Source organism: Gigantopelta aegis, chromosome 6, assembly GCF_016097555.1.
Source record: "Gigantopelta aegis isolate Gae_Host chromosome 6, Gae_host_genome, whole genome shotgun sequence".
NCBI lineage: Eukaryota > Metazoa > Mollusca > Gastropoda > Neomphalida > Peltospiridae > Gigantopelta > Gigantopelta aegis.
In genome coordinates this window covers 15,267,732-15,295,403 of record NC_054704.1, presented here as the reverse complement: position 1 = coordinate 15,295,403, position 27,672 = coordinate 15,267,732, and the positions used below count along the sequence as shown (strand labels likewise).

At 40.3% G+C, this 27,672-nt stretch overlaps 2 protein-coding genes across 2 annotated transcripts in view; one reads left to right on the top strand and one right to left on the bottom strand.

The window, feature by feature from the left end:
• The window catches only part of LOC121376186 (cystathionine gamma-lyase-like), a 21,254-nt gene extending 20,493 nt beyond the window's left edge, over positions 1–761 (top strand). The window contains exon 12 of the mRNA XM_041504005.1: positions 286–761. Within this exon, the coding sequence (XP_041359939.1) occupies positions 286–427 (142 nt within the window). The 3' untranslated portion in view covers positions 428–761. The remainder of the gene's footprint in view (positions 1–285) is intronic.
• Positions 762–3,031: 2,270 nt separating this feature from the next.
• LOC121375778 (coiled-coil domain-containing protein 25-like) lies at positions 3,032–18,811 on the bottom strand. The gene is made up of 9 exons (XM_041503408.1): positions 18,735–18,811; positions 16,749–16,796; positions 15,595–15,634; positions 15,117–15,168; positions 14,441–14,516; positions 13,991–14,094; positions 13,040–13,242; positions 11,220–11,265; positions 3,032–3,249 (listed from the first exon to the last, which is right to left on the bottom strand). The coding sequence occupies exons 1-9, from the start codon at positions 18,757–18,759 to the stop codon at positions 3,214–3,216; spliced, it is 630 nt and encodes a 209-aa protein (XP_041359342.1). The 5' UTR covers positions 18,760–18,811; the 3' UTR covers positions 3,032–3,213.
• Positions 18,812–27,672: the final 8,861 nt, after the last annotated feature.

Below are 27,672 nucleotides of genomic sequence, written 5' to 3'. Positions count from 1 at the left end.
AGGGGTGAGGGATGGGTAATTTAGGGTACTTGGATTGCATGGCGAGAGATGAGTAATTTAGGGTACTTGGATTGCATGGAAAGGGGCGAGGGATGGGTAATTTAGAGTACACAGATTGCATATAGAGGGGTGAGGAATGGGTAATTTTGGGTACACATTGCATGGAGAGGGGTGAGGGATGGGTAATTTAGGGTACTTGGATTGCATGGACAGGGATGACCACTCTAAGCCCACCTGTTATCTATACACATGTATGTTGCTTCAAGAGAATATTTTTTGTTTCAGTGCTACCATGACTCATTCCACTATGAGTCAAGAAGAAAGACTTAAAATCGACATCACAGACAACTTGGTCCGTCTGTCCGTCGGGCTGGAGAGTGCAGAAGACATCATAGCTGATCTGGATGAAGCACTAAAGACTAAATGAATTGTAAACAACACCAATAGACTTGGATGGAAAGTAATGTTCAGACAGTAATGTTCAGATGCCAGTACAAATCAATTACATCATGCAAATGCAATATCCCACTCTGGACGAGCATCCAACTTTGAAATAAAATGACTCCGTGACATTGTATTGCACTCATCCCATATAAAATAGCAGTGAACTTAATATTCTATTTATTACCAAAGAACAGTGTGTGTAAACATGCAAAAATTTGATGTAAATAAATAAGTATGATTTCCACTTTAAAACTCTGTGACAAGAACCATAGCAATATTTGTGAAAGTAGATCACTATTTATGAATCTAATTTTTTTTTTTTAAATGTAGTGGTTTTTGTTTTTTGAGGGGGTCGGGAGGGGATGGGGGAAGGACATACATGTAATAGCAGTAATTCAAATCTAGATAATTTGAATAAGTAAAGAACTTCTTCTTTTTTATTAAATATTTTCAAGTTTTTTAAAACATTAAATCTTTTTTTGGGTTGAGAAAAGCACCAGTTTGGATACAGCCAGTTCTGGTTGTGAGTCGTTGATATTTTGTAACAACTGAAGAAATAAAGGGCTGAATGTACAAAGCCTGTTTTTCTTAACCACAGGTGTTTGATCATTGTAAATTTATCTAGTTACATGTCATGCCTGTGAGTCAAAAAAGCAGGCTTCGTAAATTTGGCCTAATATGTGTTATTTATTATTCAAAGAATAACAGAAGAAAAAGAATCCATTTGATATTTTTAATATTATTCTCCCGTGTAACACCAAAGCTTACTTTATCCTCTTTAACTGCCTTTCATACATGTTAAATGTAATCTAACAGCCAAATAACCATAAAAAAGAGCCCATGCATCAATAAATCCCATAAGGCAACTGAAATATAAAATGATCCCACTGCAGTTTGGAATCATATAAACATTTTAGTAAAATTCATTTTCCATCATTCCACATTGTCATTCTAAGTACCTCTTTAGGTCAACAGTTCAAGTTATCATTATGAACACTGTGGGCCAAATTTATGAAGCCTGTTTATGGCTTACACACATGTAATTACAAGCATTTACGAAGCCTGCTTATTACTTACACTTGTGTACCTACATACATTTACAATGCTTAAACACCTACGTTTAAGAGAAACAGGCTTCGTAAATTCAGCCCATTATGTTTATTAAAGACAAATGATACACTTTATCCCCAATAAAAAAAAGAAGAATGGAATGACTATTTAACGACACCTTGGTCGATTGTTTATAAAATGTCGCTGTTGGTCTTAAGTTTGTGAGAAGACATCTGTTGCCACCACAAAACTGCTAATACTCTCATCTTTTATAAGTACTTTCTGATATAGAGTAAGATATACCATGAGTTTTATAATACAGGGATGAACAAATGTAAAAAGTTTGTTTTGTTTAACGACACCACTCCTGTGACTAGATTACATAGAGGATTCGTACGAGTATTTTTTAATATGGAAAATATCAACCGAGTCTTTGTTAATCGGCATTTGTTGAGGCTCTGCCGAGACAAATACTGATTAACTAGACAAGGTTGATATTTTACATATTAAAAAACACGAGTAGCGAATTCTATTTATCCTATAACACTTCTAAAATAACATTCTAATTAATTGTTTTAGTAAATCACAGTACTGAAGTCGCCACCATCGATGATATGACATCATCACGATTAGCACAGATTAATTTGACGTCACGCGTTTTAAACAAATCTTTGAAAACGTTACGCTCAGATAAATGGGTCTTGTTGGCTTGTAAGCAAATGACCCATCCACAGCAACACATTACCTAGAGACCGTGTAAATTTGCATACTATTATTAACCGGGTTAATAAAGTAAATTATCACATGGGTTTATGACATGGATATCATGGGTAAGTTATAGGATAAATTGATTTACTAATCATCAGCTATTGTATGTCAAACATTTAATGATTCTGACACCCAGTCATTTTTACATTAGCAGCAATGGATCATTTATATGTATTTTCCCACAGACAGGACAGCACATATCATGGCTTTTGATATACCAATACAGGGATGAAAATGACAATGGACAAAAACTTCAGAAAACTTTGCAGGGTTTGAACTGTAAAGGCGAGTTACTGTGAGCGTTTCTTCAAAGAACAAGAACAGAAAAGGTTTTCAGACAGCACTAGAACCAGGGATGCCAGAATAATGTGTAGGATATTATCTCTAATAGACCAGTCATGGATGAAGAAATATCTGTTGTGCCGTTCTATTTTGTAACTCTAGACAAAGACCATTGTTTGAAATATCAATAATTTATTTTAACCCAGTCCATCATTTTTTTTTTTATAGTGAGTCACATTTTAGTTTTATCTTTTTCATTAGTGTTTCTGTTATATTAGATACAAATGAGCAACAAAATGGAAGTAGAATCTATATCAGAAAAATGAAAACCATATTTTATAAAAATATAGCCAATCAAACTTCAGAAGCCACCTGATTATTTTCTCACAATTCCCCTCATAGGATGTAAACTGACCAGTATTAAGCAGCCATCTTGTTGCTTAACACCAGTTGGACTGCACTTACTGGGTACAAGAAAAAAAATTTGAGTGTCAGTCATGAGTCAGTTTATCTAAGTAAACAGATTTTAAAAATGTTTGACTTTCCGAATGTCCGATTTTCAAAGAAATGTTTGAAGTAAGAGTATATTAAGTTTAGCCGTTGATTTCTGCTTCACTGATTTGTCCACTAGAATATCACACAACTGCCAACAAAATATCTTAACAGATTTTACATAAAGTCATCAGAATCATTGCCATCACCATCCTGAAAGAAAAAACATTTTATTTGAAAATCTCCTAAATCATATATAACAAACAAATTAAGCAACAACATCTCATTTCATAGATGTCTAAACATGACAGCAACTGGTGGCGTGGGGCGAAAGCTGTAATTATTAATCTGATTGTCAATGTCGGGGGGGGGGGGGGGGGGGGGGGAAGAGGCAATACATTATTTCTAAAGTTGAAAGGGAAGTGCCCCACTCCTGCTTCTCAGAATCTGATGCATATGCATTTACTTTAGTTGGTACCATGCACACTCAAACAAACTAACAGAATTAAACCTATAATTTTGTTTTCCCATGCTGTAATATCATTTACCAATACACAACACATCCAGAAATACTGTCTTAATAAAGTTGCATTTTGTCTTATCAGAAAATGTCCTACTTGAAAGCTTCATAATGGTAGAATTGATAAGATATTAAACAAGCTTCCATTTCATATCATGTTTATGCCCCGAGTGAAATAATTTTCAATTGACCGGCCTCAGTGGCGTCGTGGCAGGCCATCGGTCTACAGGCTGGTAGGTACTGGGTTCGGATCCCAGTCGAGCCATGGGATTTTTAATCCAGATACCGACTCCAAACCCTGAGTGAGTGCTTCGCAAGGCTTAATGGGTAGGTGTAAACCACTTGCACCGACCAGTGATCCATAACTGGTTCAACAAAGGCCATGGTTTGTGCTATCCTGCCTGTGGGAAGCGCAAATAAAAGATCCCTTGCTGCCTGTCGTAAAAGAGTAGCCTATGTGGCGACAGCGGGTTTCCTCTGAAAAACAGTGTCAGAATGACCATATGTTTGACGTCCAATAGCCGATGATAAGATAAAAAATCAATGTGCTCTAGCGGCGTCGTTAAATAAAACAAACTTTACTTTTAATTTTCAGTTGTCACAAGTGACAAAGAAACTGGAGAAAACTTGAGTGTTTTCTCTTTTATAGATACATTACCTGTCCTCAAACAAGTGCACCTCCCCCCACGCAAGTGGTCTGGTCCGAACATCCCAACAGCCAATGGGATGGCCTAAATTCTTCTACTGCATACTGCTCTCTAGTTCCGGTCACATGACTGTAACTTCCTTCTTTTTCCATGAGCGCATCGCACGGAGAACAGGAAGCGGGGAGGCCCGGGCGGGATGAATCTTGAGGACAGGTAATGTATCTATAAAAGAGAAAACACTCAAGTTTTCTCCATTTCTATAGACATTACCTGTCCTCAAACAAGTGCAGCATTCAACAGATGGTGGTGGGTGCCGAGATCCGTAGATGCTTGTGATAACTCCCCAACCGGAAAGAGGCTGACTAGTGGAAGAATAAGGCCAACCTTGGTAAACCCTCCTCCTAGGGATGCCCGTCACAGACCAATGCAGGTGATGTTAGTAACAACAACCAGAATGGTGGCATCCGTCAGCAGTGGCAGGTACGGCTCCTAGAACACATGGACCAGGAGGCGGAAGCCACATCTCATGCTGGTTCTGACAGGGTGGGAAGACGTAGCCACCAGGGATGCAGGTGTTAGGTAACCCTCACGTATTGAAGTGTTATAGTTTTTCAATAACAAGCGACAACCTAATGAGGTGCATCCGTCAGAACATTGAACAAAACAAGACCCCCGAATGTTTTCTGTCTAGTACACCAAAGATCTGTTAGTTCAATAACGACAACCAATAACCACATGCAGTGCAGGGTAAAGGTTATCGAGACAAAAGTTCCGGCACCAGTGCGTGAACTGTGCAAAAGAACAAAAGTCTAAGCAATCCTCACCTGTCGATTCGGTGGACATCTCGGTATGCAGCCCAGAATCAGACAGACATCAACGGCGACGAGGACGGCTTGTATTCAACAGAGTCTGTGCAGCAACAACCGGACCCAGATGATGGAACCCCTCAACGTCTTCTGTGGAGACATCCCTCAGATAATAGTTGGCGAAGATGGAGTCCGTCGCCCAGAAACAGCCAGTGATGATGTGCTGAATGGATGTGTTGCAATGCAGGGACATCGTGGCAGCCAAGGCACGGAGTTCATGCGGATTGGAAGCAGACGGAGCAGGTAAACCCTCCTTCTGATAGGCGGTCAGGATAGAAGACCGGATCCAGGTGGCCACCGTGTTCTTGGTAATATCCCTCAACCGACTCTGGTTACAGGAGAGGAAAAGTCTTTTACGATGTTGTCGAAAAGATCTGGTCCTCTCGATGTACTGGTGCAGGGCTCTAACAGGGCACAACGCCAAGTCCTCAACGTCCGCCGGACCAATGATAGAGGAGAGGGCCTGCACAACATACGAGCGAGGCGCTTGGTCTGGTAACTGATTCTTTGCAATAAAATTCATGAGTAACCCCAAGTTGACTGCACGCCGATCTCGGTGAAAACGTACCAAATCTACATCAAGAGCATGAAGTTCTGAGACACGAGCAGCCGTGGCAAAACCGAGTAAAAACACCGTCTTCCGTGTCAAATCTTGCAGGGAAGAGGACTCGATCGGCTCATAAGGTGCGGTCGATAACGCTCGTAACACCAAATTCAGGTCCCATCTTGGTGGCCGAAACCGGTGTACTTGATCTTCAAGGCGAAACCCTTTGATCATCTTATGGATCTCAGGAATACCCGATAACTTCGTTCCAGTAGTGACATCACGAACAGTAGCGATGACCGAAACGTACCCAGCGATGGTAGACCCCTTCAATCGTAAAGTGGTCCGCAGATACAGCAAAAAATCAGCAAGACGAGGTATCTGGATCGTCTGAGGTTTGAGTTTTTTCCCAACACACCATCGGTGAAAGCAAAGCCATCTGACGTTGTAAGCCGCAGTAGTAGATGATCTGTGCACTTTCAAAATGGCCGCCGTAGACTGTGAAGAAAAACCTTTCTTCCTCAAACTCTTGGAGATAAAGTCCACGCGTGCAGTTGGAACAACTGCGGACGTGGATGGTATAGTCTTGACGTGGGATGCAGCAACAGATGATCCCAGTCTGGCAGCGGTAAAGGATGTGGATCGGCAAGACGTATTAGATCTGGATACCACATCCTGGATGGCCACATCGGAGCAATGAGCAACAGGCGACAATGGTACAGCTGAAACCTCTGAAGCACCCTTGGAAGGAGGATTGGTGGAGGAAAAGCGTACGCGTCCATCTGTTCCCAGCTGATGGCCAATGCTTCGAGATCCAGAGCTTCGGGATCCGGCACCGGAGACACGTAAACCCTCAGCTGATGGTTGAATCGTGTGGCGAAAAGATCGATGTTTGGTGTCCAAAGTCTGTCGCACACCCATCGAAACGCTTCCGGATGGAGCATCCACTCCGTCGGCTGTGGAGACGACGGCCGGGACAATGTGTCGGCTAGTACATTGGAAACCCCTGGAATATGACGAGTCCGAAGGTGCAATGGAATTTCGTCGACCAGCTTGTAGAGACGATAAGTCAACTGCAGCAGACTGCTGGAGTGAGTTCCGCCCTGACGATTGATGTAAGCCGCCGCGGTCGTACTGTCTGTGGCCACCATGAGAGAGGCTTCCGTCAACATCTGTCGCCAATGAAGGATAGCGTAGTAGACTGCCAACAACTCTAACAGGTTGATGTGGAGTCCAAGTTCGCCGGGAGACCACAGCCCTGAAGTAGTCTGGTTGCTTAGATGGGCTCCCCAACCTTCCAGTGACGCGTCGACGAATAGGTGATGAGTGGCTATGAAGGCCCGCATAGAGACACCTTCTAAGACGTTCGATCGGAGCTGCCACCACTGCAGGCTGGAGCGTAGATCGTCCGGGAGTGAGATGATCAAGTCCGGATTGTTGAAACGAACAAACGGGTTGAGAAACATCTGCAAACGCCGCAACTGGAGACGACCTCTGAGTGTCAAATCCTGGGCAGAAGTGAGGAGACCCAGGAGACTCTGCCAACTGCGGAAGGTCATTGGAGCGGTGAGGGCTATGACAATCATGGTCTGGATCTTCTCCCAACGGTCTAAAGGAACTTGAACGAGGCCCAGGTCGGGTCGAAGCCAAGCGCCTATGAACTGTAGAGACTGCGTGGGAGCCAGTCGAGATTTCTCGATGTTGATAATCCAACCCAGCTGCTTGAGAAAGTCCATGATGAAGGCAACATGTGCAGTCAGCCCTGTCTTGCTGTGACACCTCATCAGGCAATCGTCGAGGTATGGGTAAAAGGATATACCTCTGCGATGCAGGAAGCGTGACATCGGAGTCGTGATTCTGGTGAACAGCCATGGCGCTATGGATATCCCAAAGGGCAGGACTGTCCATTCGTAATGCCGACCCTGTAGCACAAACCGCAGGTAGTGATGAAAATCGGCATGCATCGGAACGTGCAGGTAGGCGTCCTTGAGATCTAGCGAGGCAAGCCAATCCCCCGGTCTGATCACGGCTATGATATCTCGCAACGTTAACATCTTGAAGGTCGTCGGAGGAGACAGGTAGTGGTCGTTGAAGACCGCCAAGTTGTGAATCATTCGCAGCTCTGGAGTCTGAGTAAAATCCGGGTGTTAAGTGTACTTCCGAAATGCTGCGAACGGCTCCCTTCTCCACCAGCTTGTTGACGGACTCCTGTAGAACCTTGACTTGCGCAACGGAATGCCGCGGTTCTCGAGGTGAAGTGGTCAATGGAGGGATGGCAGACAATTGCAGACGATACCCTGTCTTCAAGATCGACGTGACAAACGGATCTTGGCAAAGTGTCTGCCAGTTTCGCCAATAACGGCGAAGTCGACTTCCGACCATGGATCTTCCGACCGGTGTGGTACACACCGGAAGCGTCAAAACCGAATCGTTGTTCTGGTTCAAAATCAGGGGCGGGCGTAGGTTGAAGCAATCTGAGCAGTCCACGATCTGTTGGCTGGCGTCAACATCGACCAGGCTTCCCCTGGGTACGAGCTGGCGGACCGGATGGTCGTCTGACCGGAAACCTTCGAGAAGGTTGACCTCGAAAGGAACCTCTCCAGCGCTTAGATGGTGGTTGTGGTGTAAATGTAGACTTCCGCTTTGTAGATTCCAACGTCGAAATAAGTTGCAACGCTTTGACAGTTGCTGTCGACTGTTGGTCCTCATCATTGGCCTTCACCACCTCAGAAACTTTCCCTGCAAACAGCTTCGTTGCGGACCACGGTTGAGCTAACAGCTCCTTCTTATGCTGGAAATCCAAAGTGGATTTCTTTAAATAAGCCTGGCGACGGTATTGCATTAACATCGAGGACATCGAAGTCACCGAAGACGTCAGGAAAGCTAGCATCTGCGCCGATTGCTGAAACAGCGCGTAGCACCGTGCATCTTTTGCCTGGGTGGCCATCGCCGCAAGGAAAACGTCCAAGTAAGATAACACAAACAAGCAACGTCTCTGGGCAGTATCCATGGCTTGTACTTGTTTGTCCGTCAAATCCACGGTTGACGACTTCCCAAGACGGTGAACATCTTCATCCAAAGACGGAGCTACATCTGTAAAGGCCATGTCAAACACCGGATACATACGGTGACCCCAAGTCGGAAAGGCGACGAAAGACGCTGTGTCTTTAAAAGTGCGGTCTAAATCCGTCGCCACCTCGGATACGAGTGTACCGGCTGCCAAGGAACGGATCACCACATCTTCCGGAGGGACATCAGTCGCTATCATCGGTGTCGGTCCCTTCTTGGACGGCGTTGGTGGATGTGGCAAGGACGGCAACATGTCATAGACTGCCGCCAAGCAATCCCTCATATTCATATGGTCAGGAGATTCAGTCTCATCAATGACGGAAACCGCTGTAGGCGCTGCATCTCCAAAGTCTCGAAGCACTCGAGCACAGGCTAATCGATCCGCCGAAACAGAATTCACTGGTGAACCGGACCGTGGACGGTCCCGTCGAGAACCCTCTGAAGCCTCAATAGAAGGTCTGCGCTGCCGATCCACGGAACCCATAGGGAGACATGCAGGTCGTGGGGAACGGCTACGAGCCCGGCTCCGGTCCCGGCTCCGCTGCGCCGAAGATGACTTTGAAGATCGGTGATCCTTGGAGGCCGTGGAACGTCTAACTGATTGAGTCGGCTTGTCAGAGGGCTGCGTAGGAACTGCAGGCCTGTCATCTGAAGTCTTGCGTCCTGGAGCCGCACCCCCCGAAGAGGGGACTTGAACCGGACCTGGCCCCAAACCCGCCGGTTCTGGTAAGGCTGCCATTGACGCCATAGTCTCTTTCAGCATAGTAGGTAGCATCGAACGTAATACATCTGCTATGGAGTCCGCAATTGACGGCGAAGATTCCACTTTCTTGGCTCTCGCCGACAGCACCTTCAAATAAGCCGCGAACTCGACAGTAGACAGGCCCGAACACAGGTCGCATCTCGAAGAGAGGCTACAAGGAACACGGCAACCCGGACATAATTCATGAGGGTCGCCGCCTGCAGTGAACTTCTTACAGCGTAGGCACGCTCGTACCTGTCGCTGAACATTAACATCTGACATGATAATAAGTTTTCAATCTGTGAAAAAGAAAGAAAAGAATCCATGACACAAACACAAAGCCGGTCAACAAAGACGCCATTTGCAACAAAGACACAACAACCGACAATATAACAACATTTCATGTAATTAACACTTGCAAAGTCAAGCGAATACGCGAAAAGAAACATACGAAAGCTAACGAAGCTAACGAAATTTAAGGTGAAAACATTTCACCCAAACACGAATACAAAACCAAAGGTCTTATAAAAAAAGTTGACTCCAAACAGAGCCAAACAAAAGACGTCCAGACCCTTTAGCGAAGAGAAAAAGAAGGAAGTTACAGTCATGTGACCGGAACTAGAGAGCAGTATGCAGTAGAAGAATTTAGGCCATCCCATTGGCTGTTGGGATGTTCGGACCAGACCACTTGCGTGGGGGGAGGTGCACTTGTTTGAGGACAGGTAATGTCTATAGAAATTATTTCATGTGGGACAGAAACATATGAAATGGTAGCAAGATTACTATCTTATTTATTACCCATAATCAATCTTAATTTATATCACTCGACTCGTTTGGTTGACGTTCCTTTAAGGCTGTAGTGTGCCAATCAATGATGTCTTCGTGTTATGTCCCACTTGGCGTTCTAGTGGGACGTATCACTTTGATATGTACCAAGATATTTTAACCATATGGGTAATAAACACATTAATGTGACATGAATCTGGAAATATAATTTTTTTTAAATATATTTGAAATTGCTGCTTTCAATATATAAATACAGAGTGGACTACAGAACAAAACAATGCTTACAATAAAACTGTAGTTAAATTCAGGACAATGTACAAGCGGGAGATTATAATCCAGTGAAACCCCTCTAAACAGCACACCCTCGGGACCAAGTAAAATGTCCGGTTTTAAAATGTATTCGGTTTAGAAAAGTTAATTTCTGTAAGGAGTTTTAAAAAAGGACCGTGAAAAATGTCCAGTTTTGGGGAATTCCGGTTTAAGGAGGGTCCGGTTTTGAGAGGTTTCACTGTATATTAAAAGGGACTGTCCATAATTTTCAACATTTTCACGAGCGTACAAACCGTACACTCTTGACCACTGCCCCCCCCCCCCCCCCCCCCCACAAGTGTACATCCCCAAATGAAAAATGTTGATCAGCATTTTTCATTTTCAAAAAAAGTGTACGCTGGCCCCTTAACCCCCTCCCCCCCGCGTACGGTTTGTACGCTCGTGAAAATGTTGAAAATTATGGACAGCCCCTAATATATATCTGATGCAGACTGTTACTTAATAATAGTTTGTACGCTCGTGAAAATGTTGAAAATTATGGACAGCCCCTAATATATATCTGATGCAGACTGTTACTTAATAATAGTTTTGTTACTAAACATATCACCATCTTAATTATGAGGGATGGATTTAGTGGGGCAAGCAAACTTGTCACAGAATGGGGTGACAAAAACAATGTGATTGTCTAACTAGCTGATTAAATGAAATAATGTTTGATAAGAAAGGGGATCTTGCATACCAGGTTTGATGTCATGTTTTCTTCTCTCATTAACGTTGTATAAGATCTGAAATGGCAAAAGTAACAAACAGTTCATCTTCACAGTTTAAAATTGTTGAATTAGTATTTGTGATCAGTAAACAATGACCTTTTACCTATAATTATTTGTAAAGAAATTATTTTCATAATGTACCTTGCAAAAGTATTCATTATATATCACAGCTAATCCACCTTTATTATTAAAACAAAATTCCATGACTTATTATAGCATTTTCCAGAAGCTTTTATTGAGGCTTTTTAAGGAAATTTTATGCTATCATCAACATGATCTAATAATATTAGTGATTTGTTATGAATTGCTGATCCTTGCTTGTGTAATGGAAGAGAAAAAATCATTAAAGGGAGACTAAACTCCAACATGAGCCTTGTGTTGGAAAGATGCATACCTGGACCACCAACACATACTGACGCTTTAAAAAATAAAAAACATGTAATTTTAGAGTTAATAAAAAAACGTGACTATTCCTGCTAACTGGGGGCAACCATTTTTTTTTGTTTTCGTGACGTCATGTACTATAGCTTGGGGCGAAGTGACATCAGCTCCAACCAACTCCTGTATGCACAGTATAAACAAAAGCAGTAATTTACGACAAGGCACTTTGCTTTAATCAACCAGACTTGTAAAACAACATAAATGACTTGATAGTATAATAAACTATTTAACTAAATATATTTCAATTTGCATCAACAGAACGAAATGGAGTTATACTGTATTTTTCTCTCTTAAAACATCAAAAGAAAAAATGCATATTATTAGGCCTATTGGTAGAGTATGTTGGAGCAAAAATAACCACTCACGATACTCAAGTGATAATTTTCTTTTCTTTGGGACTAAGTAATTGGTCAGTTTTGTATTTAAGATAGGAAAGTCTACTTAATCAAGGGTTTTACAGAATTATTTACAATAATAAAGCAGGATGGCTGATAATGTCCATTAATATTGTAGGGGCGGCAGGTCATCCCACAATACCCTGTGATTTTAAAAAACCCTGCACATACACATACCAATCAGGAATCACATGTGCAGGCTACGCAAAGAAAGGACCAATTAACTAAGAAAACACTCCGATTAGTATGTCAGTATGTGGGTTAATGCATGAACAAAACATAATACAGTTATTTCGACACTTTCACAGTGGTAGTTTATTTTGTATTGAAAAATAATATATATGTATTGCTGGCTTACTGGATTAGATATTATTACAGAACATTGCAATGCATCCGCAAAAATCAGGTACGTTTTGTTTCTTCAGTTCTAAGACTAAATCCTGATGTGACACATTAAGTATTACATAACCACCGGCTCGCCAGCATTCCTTTAATTGTTATTAACCATATATCATTTTTCATAACTTACGATGACTGAAACTCAAAAGTTTTATAACTTTCTAGACCTGAAAAAAACTTTACAGGATTTCCATAACCCACATAAACCTTAATTATTGGGAAAGAATCACAATTAAGAACTCAAGTATTGGGTAAATGAAATCTTCCAAATATATTACCATGTGAACTTAGCAAAACATGCTGGAAATTGGAAGTTTCCATTAGCTGTTGTACTTATGTATACCGGTAATAAAATGCATGGTGAACATAACTTGAGTCTAACATTTTTTCGTCTTATGTGTGCATAAGAGGGACTAAGGACAAAAATAATGAACAAAGTTGTATTCATGTGCTAAATGCACTTAAAGATCTTTACAGACTCCTTACATATATAGCAGATTCTATTATCATTAGTGGGAACTGCTTTATAAATCTGGCTGGCTCGCCTTGTATACCTCAATTCTGCCTGTTCTTTTCTTTTTTTATCCTCGTCTTTTTCTTTTTGCTTGATTTCTTGTTCTTTTCTTTTCACAGCTTCTCTTTCTTGTCTGTCTCTCTCTTCTCTTTCACTGCGTAAATCGGGAAACTTTTCATCTTTAGTTTTTGTCAGTCTATTCACAATTTCATTTACTCTTTTTTCTACTCTTACTTTTCTCACCTGAAAAACAAAATATTTTACTCAGTCTCCAGTTAAATTTTTTTCTAGACAAATGTAAATGAAAGAAAGAAAGAAATGTTTTATTTAACGATGCACTTAACACATTTTATTCATGGTTAAGGACCACACAGATATTGAGAAAGCAAACCCGCTGTCACCAATTCATGGGCTACTCTTTTTGATTAGCAGCAAGGGATCTTTTATATACACCATTCCACAGACAGGGTAGTACATACTACAGCCTTTGATATACCAGTCATGATGCACTGTCTGAACGAGAAATAGCCCAATGGGCCCACCGATGGGGATCGATCCCAGACTGACTGAGCGCTTTACCACTGGGCTACGTCCCGCCACACAAATGTAAAACTTCAGACATTTAATTCATGGATCAGACCATTACTACCGAGTACATGCATAAAATAACAAAGACCGTTATAAAAAATTACAAAAATGCTGTTCAGTGAGTTCATAAATGTCTTTGTATTACATTATACATTAAATTGAACATTTCTAAAAAATATGTTTTTGGAAAATATGTGAATGGCTTAACTTGTAGAATATCATAATTGACATAGCCTCAAGAATGACCATATCAGTTCAAACATGAGACCAGGGCCCCATTTCATGAAGCTAGTTACACACTTAAGATGATGTTAGTGCTAAGATCACTTCGTGGAACGGAGCCCAGGTTGATATACATTGAATGACTGAACCACACATAATTCAAATATGAAAATAACCAAACCTCCTTGTCCTTGAAGAAACCAACTTGACCAACATCCATACCAGCAGTTTTCTTTAAATTCGACCATGGGGTGTATACTACATCTATATTATTCATTTTGTTACCTAAAAAAACAAAAAAAAAACATAATCCAATTTCAACAATAATAACATTTTATTGATAATTGCAAATATTATTTTTTAATTCAGAAATGAAAACAACAAACCATTGAAAAAAGATTTCTTGTAGTGCTGTTAACTACAATAATTAACAAAAATGAAAGCAAAATATTTAGAAATGTTGAGTAAAAGAAACATTCTAAATTATGCTATAAAATATCTGCTTAAAATAATGAATTGCTACATCCAACAATTTTGCCATATTAAAAACCTTCTATGGTTGATATTATATAACTGGTTATTTCCTATACCTATCAATGTACATGCATATTTATTGCATCAAGTCTACTACCTTGTATGCTGTTTGCTTTGACAAGTTGTACACAGTCATCAATTACTGTTTGTGGTAGGTCATCCAGAGTTTCACCCTTAAAAGAATTAAGCAACATAATTTTATTATAGATATATATGCTTTGATATAAAACAATATCCAAGATCAACTGTGTTTTAAGGATTCAACATACAATTAAACTAAATACTCTATTTAAGTAAAAAAAGAATCACCATAAATAAAAAATAAAAAATTCAACAGAATTAATTATCTCGCCGACAGTTGTATCCATAGTTCTTAATCTCTGTGCTTGTTAAAAAATATAATTTAAACATTAAATAAAATGAAAAATTCAATAAAGTTTTAATCTAATATATTTTTGTTTGTTTGTTTCAAATGCACTGTGATAAACATCCATACAACAAAAAACAAAGTTTAACTGAAGTAATATATCTATATCTCACCTTTTTACTTCATAAAAGTAAAACCCTTAATGAGAGTGAAATCATATTCAGAACAAATTTAAATATACAGGCTGTCTCCATGTGGCCCTTACTTGCATGTGCATCAAATTTAATTATACAGGCTGTCTCCATGTGGCCCTTACTTGCATGTGCATCAAATTTTACTAGAAAGGAACACACCATAACTACATTTGACTAAAATCTCATTTGAATTATATTTAAAAATAACTCACAGGATGTAACCTCAAGTAAACATGAGCTGAAGATACTTTATCGACATGGAACCTACAAGAAAGAGAAAATATAATTCTGAAAATAGATCTTTAGGGAATTCTGTTATCAGTAGCATCTAAACCATGTAACATTGCTACTGTTGAACAAAAAATTAGATACTCTACAAGTACATCTAAATGTAATATTTAATTTAGTAAAATCGAACAAGAAACTGTGATAACTGATAAGTGAGTTAAATTAACTAACATCTTAATTGTAGACTGCAGTTCTAGTTTTGAAACAAATACCTACACACACATATGTTACCACATATAAATAAAAGGAATATTTCTTTAATGAGGGCATATTTAAAACTGCAGCTTTATGGTCATTGTAACACTTGGACTTTACACAGAAAATACAAAACAAATTTAAAACGGGCATTGACATGTTTTAATAGAAAAATGCAAAATAATCACTTAAGATTTATATACTAACCACACATCTTCTGGCCAACCCCATCTGATTAAATCTTCATCTAAAAAATAAAAGTATGTTCATACTTGTACATAAATAGTATTTAATATAAATAGAAAGAAAAGAAATAAATGTTTTATTTAATGATGCACTCAACACATTTTATTTATGGTTATATGGCGTCAGACATATGGTTAAGGACCACACAGATTTTGAGAGGAAACCCGCTATCGCCACTACATGGGCTACTCTTTCTGATTAGCAGCAAGGGATCTTTTATTTGCGCTTTCCACTTAATATAAATAACCTTGTTATTGTTAGAGAACAAATTCTACTAAATTAATAGGTTGTTATTTGTGTGATCATAATTTACTCCGATTTACTCAAAATTATTTTAAAAAGCAAACCCACTCAACATGAGTGACTAGTTATGGCCAGCTTTCCATCAACTCGATTTCACATGCAATTTCTCATTTGCAGAAATGTGCATTTCTATATCTGCATTTTTGCAAGCAGGTTCCTTTGTTTTATTTGATTTATCATTATTTATTATACCAAGTTCTTACAACCAAAGCTCTTCATGTCCATTTCCCAAGAAATGTTCTTCCATATGTTGATGATTATAATTTTTATTTCTGTGTTCTACAACATATATTATAAAGTAGACGATTCTCCTCTAGGAAGTTTATCAACATGGCTTGTTGTTCTGTTGCAAACTTCACAACTCTCATTCCAGTATTGTTGTTCATGTTTCCATATAATTGGTACAACAGATTTGGACAAAAACAATGCAGCGAACATTTTGTTCAGTAGCGTGTCGCTTTTTTGCGATCCAAGGTTTAGAGATTGCTACACAATTTGAAAACATTAAACAGTAGTTGCTAATATTTTTGAATTGACTAGAATTATTACTAATCAAGATTTAAAAAACAAAGTTCCCTGCAATGGATCTTCTTATTTAAACCGCCAAAGATTATTCCACCTTATGACGTCACTGATCAGAAAACTTGAGCTTAGATGCTCTCAATCAATTTTTTCCCCCTGCATAACATAATATTATATGTGTATATTTTCACTATATCGATAAACTTGTATGCAGAATCATGTTCAAAATCAGGTTAATGAAAAGCCGACCTTAGAGAACAATATTTTATGTATAAAGCTGGACGTCTTACTTTCATGTTTATCCAATCCCATGTACAGACTGTAAGGTGGTGACACAACTGAAAATAAATTAAAATATATGTAGGTCACAAGAACTGTATCAAAATATTGCAAATATTTGTCAGTGTTCGACAAATGCTTGAGAAAGTGACTAGACCTCACAGAAGTCTTGGCTAGTGCCCTAAGTATTATAGAAATACAGTTGATAATTTCCACTAGCACAGACCAACAATTTACTAGCTGGGACCAAGGGCTAGTGGATTTGTTGAACTTTGCATTAGTGTCTTAAGGAGTCTACCAACCACTCTTCTTTACTTTTGACAGTGAACTGCAACCTAATAAGCTTACCCTTTAGGCTTTAGTACCAACATTCCACTCAAATATTGTTACGGAATATAGCAAATGTTCACAGAATTCTTATAGAATGAAACAAAACATCAACTTCATAAATGTATCTGTTCTTAGATCTCTTTACTAGACGTTAACTCAGAAAGTTCAAACTGGAGGACACAGGACTAGCTCTGAGTGATCAGAAAATCTTGCCAAAGTATTTTAAAAATGCAAAACCTACAGCTATTTTCCAACGAAATATCAATTATTACACAAATTATTTTCGCCAAATTAAACTAAAATTTGCCAGTTGTCCCTAAAATTTGCAATTTGGCGAGTGGCAGAGCTAGCCTTGAGGACATGCTGTTATGTAGTTAATATATATGTGGAAAGCTGTATGTACATGAAATATATATATATATAATTAAATTTCTGTTACATTCATTACAACATAATGTCATTCCATTGGTCCAAACGTAGCAACAGGATTTTGTTAATTTTTCGATGAACATAAAAATTATGTCATCAAGGAACGTCATATGTGATGACGTCATTTTAATATGGGCAAGTTGTCTTAATGAGCGTTATTGTATATGGATAAAAACTAATTCAAAATAAAGTATGATGTTTTAGTGTTATTATTAGCATGTATGATTCAAATTTAATTGTAAATATTGTCTGTTATTTCTTTTATGATCATCTGGGTATTAACATAAAAAAATCATCTGCAAACTTATTTGAGAATGGCTTCACCGATTCACACATATTGCGGATGATTTTTTTTTGTCCATACCCCGATGAACGTAAAAGAAATAACAGACAATCCTTAAATATATATATATATATATTTACTTTACTGTACTATAATTATATATGGTGTAGCATTTGTGACTAAGCTAACACTAGTTGGTGATCGTCCCTAGCCCACCTCATGATAAAGGTCCCTTCACTAACACCCAATGTTTAAAAAAAAACCCCAAAACCCACCCACTGACAATGTTGAATTTCAAAGCATCTATCAGCCATTCTACTAAATTTCTAGGTGGCAGTTCTTGCAGCTCAAATGGCAATTCTGATTAAGTGTCAGGTGTTGCCACCTAGGATGTTCCATGGCTCTTGATAATGATAGATTCTCCAGTAAGCCAGAACCACGTGTTGATACTAATGTTATTTACAAAAATATGCCTGCCTGTTATTGTTAACCCTTATGTATAAAGTGGAAACCTCACCCCAACCCAAAAACTAACCCTAACAATAAGGGGCAACGGTTGGGTATTTTACGGCATGAGTTCAACTCGTACCCCCCTTTCAATAGTTAGTGTTAGTTTTACTGATATAGAGGGGTACGGGTCAAATTCTTTGCTATTTTACAATCATGATATATAGATTATTAATATTACAATAAAGTAAAATAAATATTATTTTATAAATATCTTGTATGTATGTTACTTTGGGAGGGGGACGGGCAAGGGAGGGCATATTGCCATGAATGGAAATGAGATGAACCTCGTTCGATATTATATCATGATCGAAAACAGATAATCATGCCAACAAATACCCCTACATATTAATTTTGTAACGTTTTATACTTTTAAATTTCAAATAAAATATTCACAATAGATTAATTTAAGAATGCGTGCCAAACGATCATCAACATAATGTTATACCGTTGCTTGTAAAGAAGAAAACCATTTCTCAATCTGGGGTAAAAAAAATTGCATGTGCACCCGGAAGTGTGGAAATATTTACTCTTTTTTACTTTAAGAGTTCCAGATAAGATTTGTAACTCTGAATGCAAATGGTCTCACACAATAGAAAGCGTCTCCCATTGCTCGTTGTTTTTCCTGCGCGTGCTGTAACCTCACCGTGGTGCAGGGTTGTAACATTCTCTATGAGAATGGCCAATACAGCACAAAATTGAAATTTTGAGTAAAAGTCAGTATCTAACTGTGATATTTGTATTTTTGTACGGTTCTTTACACTGACTGTGTTTTTGTTTAAATTTTGAATTTTTGTTGATCATCAATTAATGTTTTGCATCTACCATAGTTTGACACCCAATAGCCGATGTATTTTTCGTGCTGGGGTGGCGTTAAACATTCATTAAACAATCGTTGCGGTAAGACGTGTTTGTGCACACTGCACGTTCTTTCGCGGCTCGACTTGGGGATCTTTCACTTTTGTTGTTTTTGTCAGCGAAGTGAAGTTTTCTACTGGGATGTATGCGACCATTGGAACTGATTGAACGCTAGAACGCTTCTCGTTTCGACAGTCTGCACCACCGGGTTGGATTCTTTTTTTAGCGCGACCGGCCTCGGTGGCGTCGTGGTTAGGCCATCGGTCTACAGGCTGGTAGGTACTGGGTTCGGATCCCAGTCGAGGCATGGGATTTTTAATCCAGATACCGACTCCAAACCCCGAGTGTGCTCCGCAAGGCTCAATTGGTAGGTGTTGCACCGACCAGTGATCCATAACTGGTTCAACAAAAGCCATGGTTTGTGCTATCCTGCCTGTGGGAAGCGCAAATAAAAGATCCCTTGCTGCCTGTCGTAAAAAGAGTAGCCTATGTGGCGACAGCGGGTTTCCTCTAAAAAACAACAGTGTCAGAATGACCATATGTTTGACGTCCAATAGCCGATAAGATAAAAAATCAATATGCTCTAGTGGTGTCGTTAAATAAAACAAACTTTACTTTTTACTCTTTTTTAGCGATATTCACGTCATTTCTCCGTCTTACTATGTTGACTTGTTTTTTTCGTGACTCGTATGACGGCCATTCTGCAGAACGCCACGGTTGTTCGCGTTTAGACTCTACATGTCCGAGCCTGTCTTAGCAGCACTGGAAGATTGACCGCCCCACTCTAAGAAGAAATAGGAAGCGGGGACGGCCCTACTACTCTTTTCTAGACTTTACTTTACTTTATTGTGATACCATCTCGTATCCTCCGGAGTCGGGCCCGTCCGCACCACTATACCAACCCAGCACTGGACTATACTCTAGTCTGATTCTCTCTCTCGTTCAGACGGATCCAGCTTCTCAAGATCTGTATTTCAGCACAGCACTACACCTTCAACGTCTATTGACTGTCAATCTAGGGGTTTTTATGACGGGGTGCAACCCATCTCGTCCCTACAAGCTGTGCACCCTAACGGCCTTAACGAGGCCACTCACGTGGACATATAGATCACTTTTAGACCTTCGTTCAAAAGTTTGTCGAAATTACTTTCTTTTTTAAATATTATTAAATAGTCCGATCCTCTCTTCTTTCTCTTATTTATTTTTGGACTGTCCTTCTAAACTGCTCCAAATTATATAAATATTCGACCGAGCAGTCAATTCTTTTTATTTTTGGCTTGTAAAATTCTATTAATTGTTTTACTAATTGTTATTTTAAAAATTCTGCCCATTTTCAACTCTACCTCCCCCCCCCCCCCCCCTCCATCCCGAGTCAGGCCATCGATCTTATCTAATTTCTTTTTAACCACTCGATCTAATCTAGCGACCAAATTTTCTTTATTAATTATATTAGAGATGCGCATCAAAATTTTAAAGACCCACTATTTAATTTTTGGATATAAATTTCAAAATTGTCCGCTTAATTCTTTTCTGTCCCGGAACAAGCCCCTGGCTATCCAGAAACAGGCCCCGGGACGGACATGCTCGAAACTCTAGTGGTATATGAGCATGTAAAAATTATTCGCACTCGCACTCTCCCATGGAAATCTGGACGACAAAAGTATTCAGTTTCAAAATTGTATGTCTGCACAAGGTACTGTCCCAACTATTATTTTGACATGGTTGTGACTGGTCACATGAATCACTGTGAGATTTTTCGCCATTAGTGGGTTTAAAAAAAAATAAAAAAATATTGTCACGATCTTTATGAACAACTAACGGGGTGGAATCTAGCTCAGTCAGTAGGCCTACTTTGCTCGCCTGAGGTGTTTGATAGTAGGGTCGAAATCCCTGGGTAACCAATTCTCTGATTAGGTTTTCCCCGTCCCAACTGATGCCCCACGACGAGTATATTAGAGACCGTGGTTTGTGCTGTCCAGTCTGTCGGGAAATATATATAAAAGAGCTCTTGCTGTTAATAGAAAAAATGTAGCGGGTTTCCTTTGAAGACTAAGTGTCAAAATTCCAAAATGTTTAACATTCAATAACCGATACTTAGTAAATCAATGTGCTCTTGTGGTGTCTTTAAATTACATTAAAAAAAAAAATAATAATAAAAATAAATAAAAATAAAATAATACCTACACACAAGGCATAGTCAAAAGTACTAGCGGAAAAAAGTAACTGTGTATGGTTATCATGTTGATAAAAACATAATTTCAAGACATAAAACGATGAAACGATCAGATAGCATGGTTAATAGGGCAAATCTGCAAAACTTCAATTCATTTAAAATGTCACAGCATCTGTCGTTTCATTGGTATTGGGGATGAAAGACACGGGGGTAAAAAATCAGTTCACAAAGTTAATAGCGCGTATGGCCATGGTTTGCGTCGATGCAGGCCTGGTACCGTCGCCTCATAGAGCCTACCAAATTGTTGAAGAATGCCTGGGGAATGCCGTTCCAGATCTGGACTAACGTCTGACCCAGCGCTGCCAACGTCACCGGCTGGTTAGGCAGCGCACGTACACGACGTTGCATCTCATCCCAGACATGCTCGATTGGTGCAAGATCGGGTGAGACTGCAGGCCACTGCAACACATCGGTATTCTGTGAGCTAGAAATCCCTTACCACCCGGGCGACGTGAGGTCTAGCGTTGTCTTGCTGAAGCGTGATGTGACGTTGCTGTCTTTGCACAAATGGGATGACGTGAGCCTGGATAATGTCGTCACGGTAGCCTACGGCGTTCAAATTGCCATCGATGACCACAATAGGTGTTCGTCCAGTTGACGTGATACCACCCCAAACCATGACACTGCCTCCGCCAAAAGCACGTCGCTCCACAATACAGGCGTCACTAAAACGTTCTCTAACACGACGATAGACTCTTGAACGGCCGTCGCTGCTGTCTAAGTGAAACCTGGACTCGTCTGTAAACAGAATACCCGCCCAGTGTCGGCGATTAAAGCGCAAGTGTCTGCCTGACGTGCTACACGATGGCGTCTTAGCAAAACTGAACGGACAGCCGGACGTCGCGAACAAATACGCTGTTCACGTAATCGATTCCGTACAGTTCTGGGGCTGATGGCACGCAATCCAGTGGTCCGCGCTGTCAGACTTTCCGTTTGGAAGTGATTCCTGAGGTGCACGAGTCGGGTATGATTGTCCTACGTCACGCGTGGACGACCTGCACGTGGTCGGTCTCTGACATTACCAAATTGTTGAAAACGTCGCGACAAAGCCTGAATAGTGTTTATGTTGACACCAAATTGCGTAGCAACAGCGCAATGGAGCATTTCAGCCTGGATCATACCAATTGCGCGAAGGCGGTCATTTACATTTAGCCTGGGCATTGCTCTACGACCACTTTCAACCGAAAAAACCTGCTTTTCTGTTCCACCGGTTGCCAAACAATGACCCGACAGTAGCAAAGTCGACAAAAGCTGGAGCAGTAAAATGTTGGGCGGAAAAACCTTGAAAAACAGACCCATGTCCAAGAAGCGAAACGGCACGTGCCAATACGGAATTGACCCCGCGATTGTGTGGCGGTGCGTTCACTGGTCAACTGTGCAAAACATCAGGCTAAAATATTGAGCCGTGTTAATTTTATCTGATGTTTCAAGTTACACTGTTACTTTTTTCCGCTAGTATATATTTTGTGCTGATAACTTTATAGCTTAAGCAATGAACAATTGACTTGAATTAACTGTAAAATCCCGAGACGGTACCCATATTTTGTATATCGGGACTGCTACTATCAGAGGACTGTCACTTCCTGGGACGGTACACCCTACCTCGTCTGTGGGAGGACTGCCACTTCCTGGGACGGTACACCCTACCTCGTCTGCGGGAGGACTGTCACTTCCTGGGACGGTACACCCTACCTCGTCTGCGGGAGGACTGTCACTTCCTGGGACGGTACACCCTACCTCGTCTGTGGGAGGACTGTCACTTCCTGGGACGGTACACCCTACCTCGTCTGTGGGAGGACTGTCACTTCCTGGGAAGGTACACCCTACTTTGTCATTTGGAGGAATGTCCCTTCCAAGGACGGACACCCAACTTTGTTTGTAGTTCTGTTTATACATACCTTTTCTTCTCTTGATCATAAAAAGATGGAACGCGTCGTCAGTCGGTGTCAGTCTGGCGCTGTCAAAATATAACACGTCCTAAGTCGTCTAGTGCCAGGACTGTAGTTCGCGCCAGCACAGACGCGGTGTGTTTTGTCACATTCGATTCAATGCGTTTCATTTTGGACTGGTACCTTACTCACCAGTCCCAAACCCAGACCCAGACTCGGTGTGTTTTGAGCCTAAGACTGTCAATTACTGTGACGGTACAACCTACTTCGTCTATAGGAGTGCCACGTCCCGGAACGGTACACCCTATTTCGTCTACAGAAGTGCCACTTCCCGGACCGGTACAACCTATTTCGTCTACAGGAGTGCCACTTCCCGGAACGGTACACCCTATTTCGTCTACAGGAGTGCCACTTCCCGAAACGGTACACCCTATTTCGTCTACAGGAGTGCCACTTCCCGGAACGGCACACCTTACATCGTCTATAGGAGTGCCACTTCCCGGAACGGTACACCCTATTTCGTCTACAGAAGTGCCACTTCCCGGAACCGGTACAACCTATTTCGTCTACAGGAGTGCCACTTCTCGGAACGGTACACCCTATTTCGTCTACAGTAGTGCCACTTCCCGAAACGGTACACCCTATTTCATCTATAGGAGTGCAACTTTCCGGTCCAGTACACCCTATTTCGTCCACAAGAGTGCAACTTCCCGGACCGGTACACCCTATTTCGTCTATAGAAGTGCCACTTCCCGGAACGGTACACCCTATTTCGTCTGTAGGAGGACTGCCAACTACCGGAACAGTAGACCCTACTTCGTCTGTAGGAGGATTGCCACTTCCCGGAACAACAGACCCTACTTCGTCTGTAGGAGGATTGCCACTTCCCGGAACAACAGACCCTACTTCGTCTGTAGGAAGACTGCCACTCCCCTGGACGGTTATCTACTTTGTCTGTAGGAGGACTGCCACTTCCCGGGACGGTACACCCTACCCAGGACAGGTTAGACAAATCTCAATCTGCACAAGTCAGAACTCAATATCATCTCCATCAATGGATCCATCGAGTTACTTCTCGTTCCAGCCAGTTCTTCACAGCTGATTCACCCAAGACCTTGGTATGTAATATCCTGTCTATGAGAAGTTGTATATAAGATATCCCTTGCTTCTAATCTGTAGCAGGAACCAATAAAGCAGGAGCGGGTTTATTTTACCACTCTAAACCACGTTACACATTGAATAAACCGTTGATGACAGAGGTGTTGTTAAACATTCATTCATTCATTCATTCATTCGTTCATTCGTTCATTCGTTCATTCATTCATTCATTTTATAGAAAATACCGTTTACAATGGTTCGTATAGATATGCGTCTTGATTTTAAAAAAAATATTATAGTTACATATTTAGAGTTTAGTCATTTGTTTTATAAATATAAAAACTGCAAACTCATTCTGTCTTTTAAGAAATGTGTTTGTTAAGATTAACAACATGAAACAAATGTTATTTCCCATAACCTTTGACACGGATCCATATTCTAAAGGCCATTTTTATCCAACGATTAAAAAAAAAATGTATTTCATTTTTGTTCTTAAACAATTTATATATTGTTGTAAATAAAACTCTTTAAAACATTTAATCTAACTGTTGTTTACTATCCCACACTTTGGCATTCTTAATGCAAAATCGTCTAGCCTGTTGACCAACTCCAATTTGTTTCAACCAGATATTTCTTTAACAATCGTTAGTTATATATTAATTTTATTGTCAGTTGTCTAGAAATTAAAGGTAAAGGTCTAAGAATGAGACATATTGTAAGTATCTCTGTGGTTAACCTTTCTTATACAGGTTTTATATGTATTATCTTGTTGGGAAATATACGGGTTTTTTACTAACAGTTCACAATTCGATCAACGACGATATGACGACAACGTGTTTTTTTTCTTATTGTCTAGACCAAATAATGCTGATGCCATGTTAATTTCAATTTCAGCCGATATCACAATATGCGACAGGTTAACCAAACATTCCGTCCTTTTTCAACAAATTTAATAACGAAGTAACGTTTTTGTAACCGTAACTTAAAGCTGCTATTTCGAGTTTAAAAATACGTAACCGTTTAGAAGTAAGGCATGATCTAGCTCAGTGAGTATACTCAATCAGAGAATGGGCCCGCCGAGAGGGTTCGGTCGTACGACCTAATCTAGCTCAGTGAGTATACTCAATCAGAGAATGCGCCCACCGAGAGGGTTCGGTCGTACGACCTAATCTAGCTCAGTGAGTATACTCAATCAGAGAATGGGCCCACCGAGAGGGTTCGGTCGTACGACCTAATCTAGCTCAGTGAGTATATTCAATCAGAGAATGCGCCCACCGAGAGGGTTCGGTCGTACGACCTAATCTAGCTCAGTGAGTATACTCAGTCAGAGAATGGGCCCACCGAGAGGGTTCGGTCGTACGACCTAATCTAGCTCAGTGAGTATACTCAGTCAGAGAATGCGCCCACCGAGAGGGTTCGGTCGTACGACCTAATCACGGTGCTTGGATTGTAGAATCGAAACACAGAGTATTCATCGGAGGTGCTTGGGTCATGGCATCGAACCCTCTCGGTAGATCCATTCTCTGATTGGGTTTCCCCCTTCCAACCAGTACCCCACGAGTGGTATACAAAAAGGCTGTGGTATGTGTTATAATTTTTGTGGGAAAGCATATAAAAGATACCTTGCCGGTAATAGAAAAATGAAGCGGGTTTTCTCTGAAAACTACGTATCAGAATTACCAAATGTTTGACATCCAATAGCCGATAATTAATAAATTAATGTACCGTACTGTGGTAGTGTCACACACTGCAACGTTAATTTACACGATGTCATCTACATTAATTGTCTGACCTTTTGTCTATACTTGCTATTCCAGGTTTCATAAACTTTATTATCCACTTTGCTAACATTGAGTTGGATGTTATTCCATTATTTTGTGTTAAAGGGATTATCCTGCTTTTTCGATTAATAAAATCCGTTAACAACTAAACTTACATACTAAATATAGTGTCGTGTTTAGAATATCAGGTACGATATATTCAGTGTGTTTCTGGTCATCCTAATGTTTGTTAATACTAATAGTCCAAACTAGATTTTGTCTCCTATTTTAAGAGACAATATGAAGTGTGTCCTAGTACAAACACTAGGGCGATCAGAAACATGAAATATACAGCCACTGATATTTTATGCAGGAAAAAAAGATGTATTTGGTATGTAATTTTAGTTATTAAAACGGCTCTAATTGTCGACAACATCTTCATCATGACAACGAACTCAGGATAGTCTCTTTAAACCATAGCGATAGGTTTGTATATTGTATGGGGGCTGGACGTAGCCTAGTGGTAACGAATTCGCCTGGTGCACGATCGATCTAGGATCATCTCAGATCCCATATGTACCGCCTGGAACTTGCAGACACTGATGAATGTCCATGTCAAACAGGATCACAGTCCTCAGAGCACATCTTGCAAGTCTGCACCCTCTACGATGGATAAAGAAAGCACTGGCCGAACGGAGCAACACTGGCTGTCAAGCTTTGGGGTTCCCAAGAAAACTTGACTGAGTCGGTGTTTTTTTACCACCACTACCGGACTCCAAATCTTTAGCTTGAACTCAGAAGAAGAAGATCCAAGATCGATCCTAGTCGGTGAGCCACTTGGGCTATTTCACGTTACCGCCAGTGTTTGACAACTGTGTTAAAAAGGCCGTAGTATGCATTATCCTGTCTGTGGATGATGCACTTAAAGGATCACTTGGTGCTAATTGGAAACAGTAAGCCATGGAGTGATGAGAGCAGGTTTTCTCTCTTGTTATCTGTGTGGTGTCCAACGCCATTAAACCGTAAATAAAAATGTATTGAATATGTCTTTAAATGAAGCAGTTCTTCCTTCTTATATATATATATGTTGTATGAAGACAGCTGGCGATAACTGTCGATAGCGGTAACACACCAGTATCCTAATTCACCAAACTCTCGCAACTTTGCGATCTCGTGGTGAAATGGAAAAAATATTTTCAAAGACGGCGCGTTGTTGCTTAATTGAGTCTTGTAAATTAGGCATCCGTTTATTACCAAAAAAAACATACGTCCATACCCATGGTGTGTCGCTTTAGTAAATGATATTATAATTCGATGAAGCGAGACTGTAGCGTTAACAACACGAGTAGAGTCCGGTTGTCCATCTGTTCGATTGTCGTCTCACTGCCTGTCATCCCGTCTATCTGTTTAACCCCAATAGCTGATGTAGTTTTCGAGCTGGGATGTTTACGTAGATAGACGTTCATTTAGCGATCTCTCTGAACTTCTTTTTATTGAAACATGAAGATATGCGTTTATGGCAAGATAAACTCGAAAATAATCATGAAA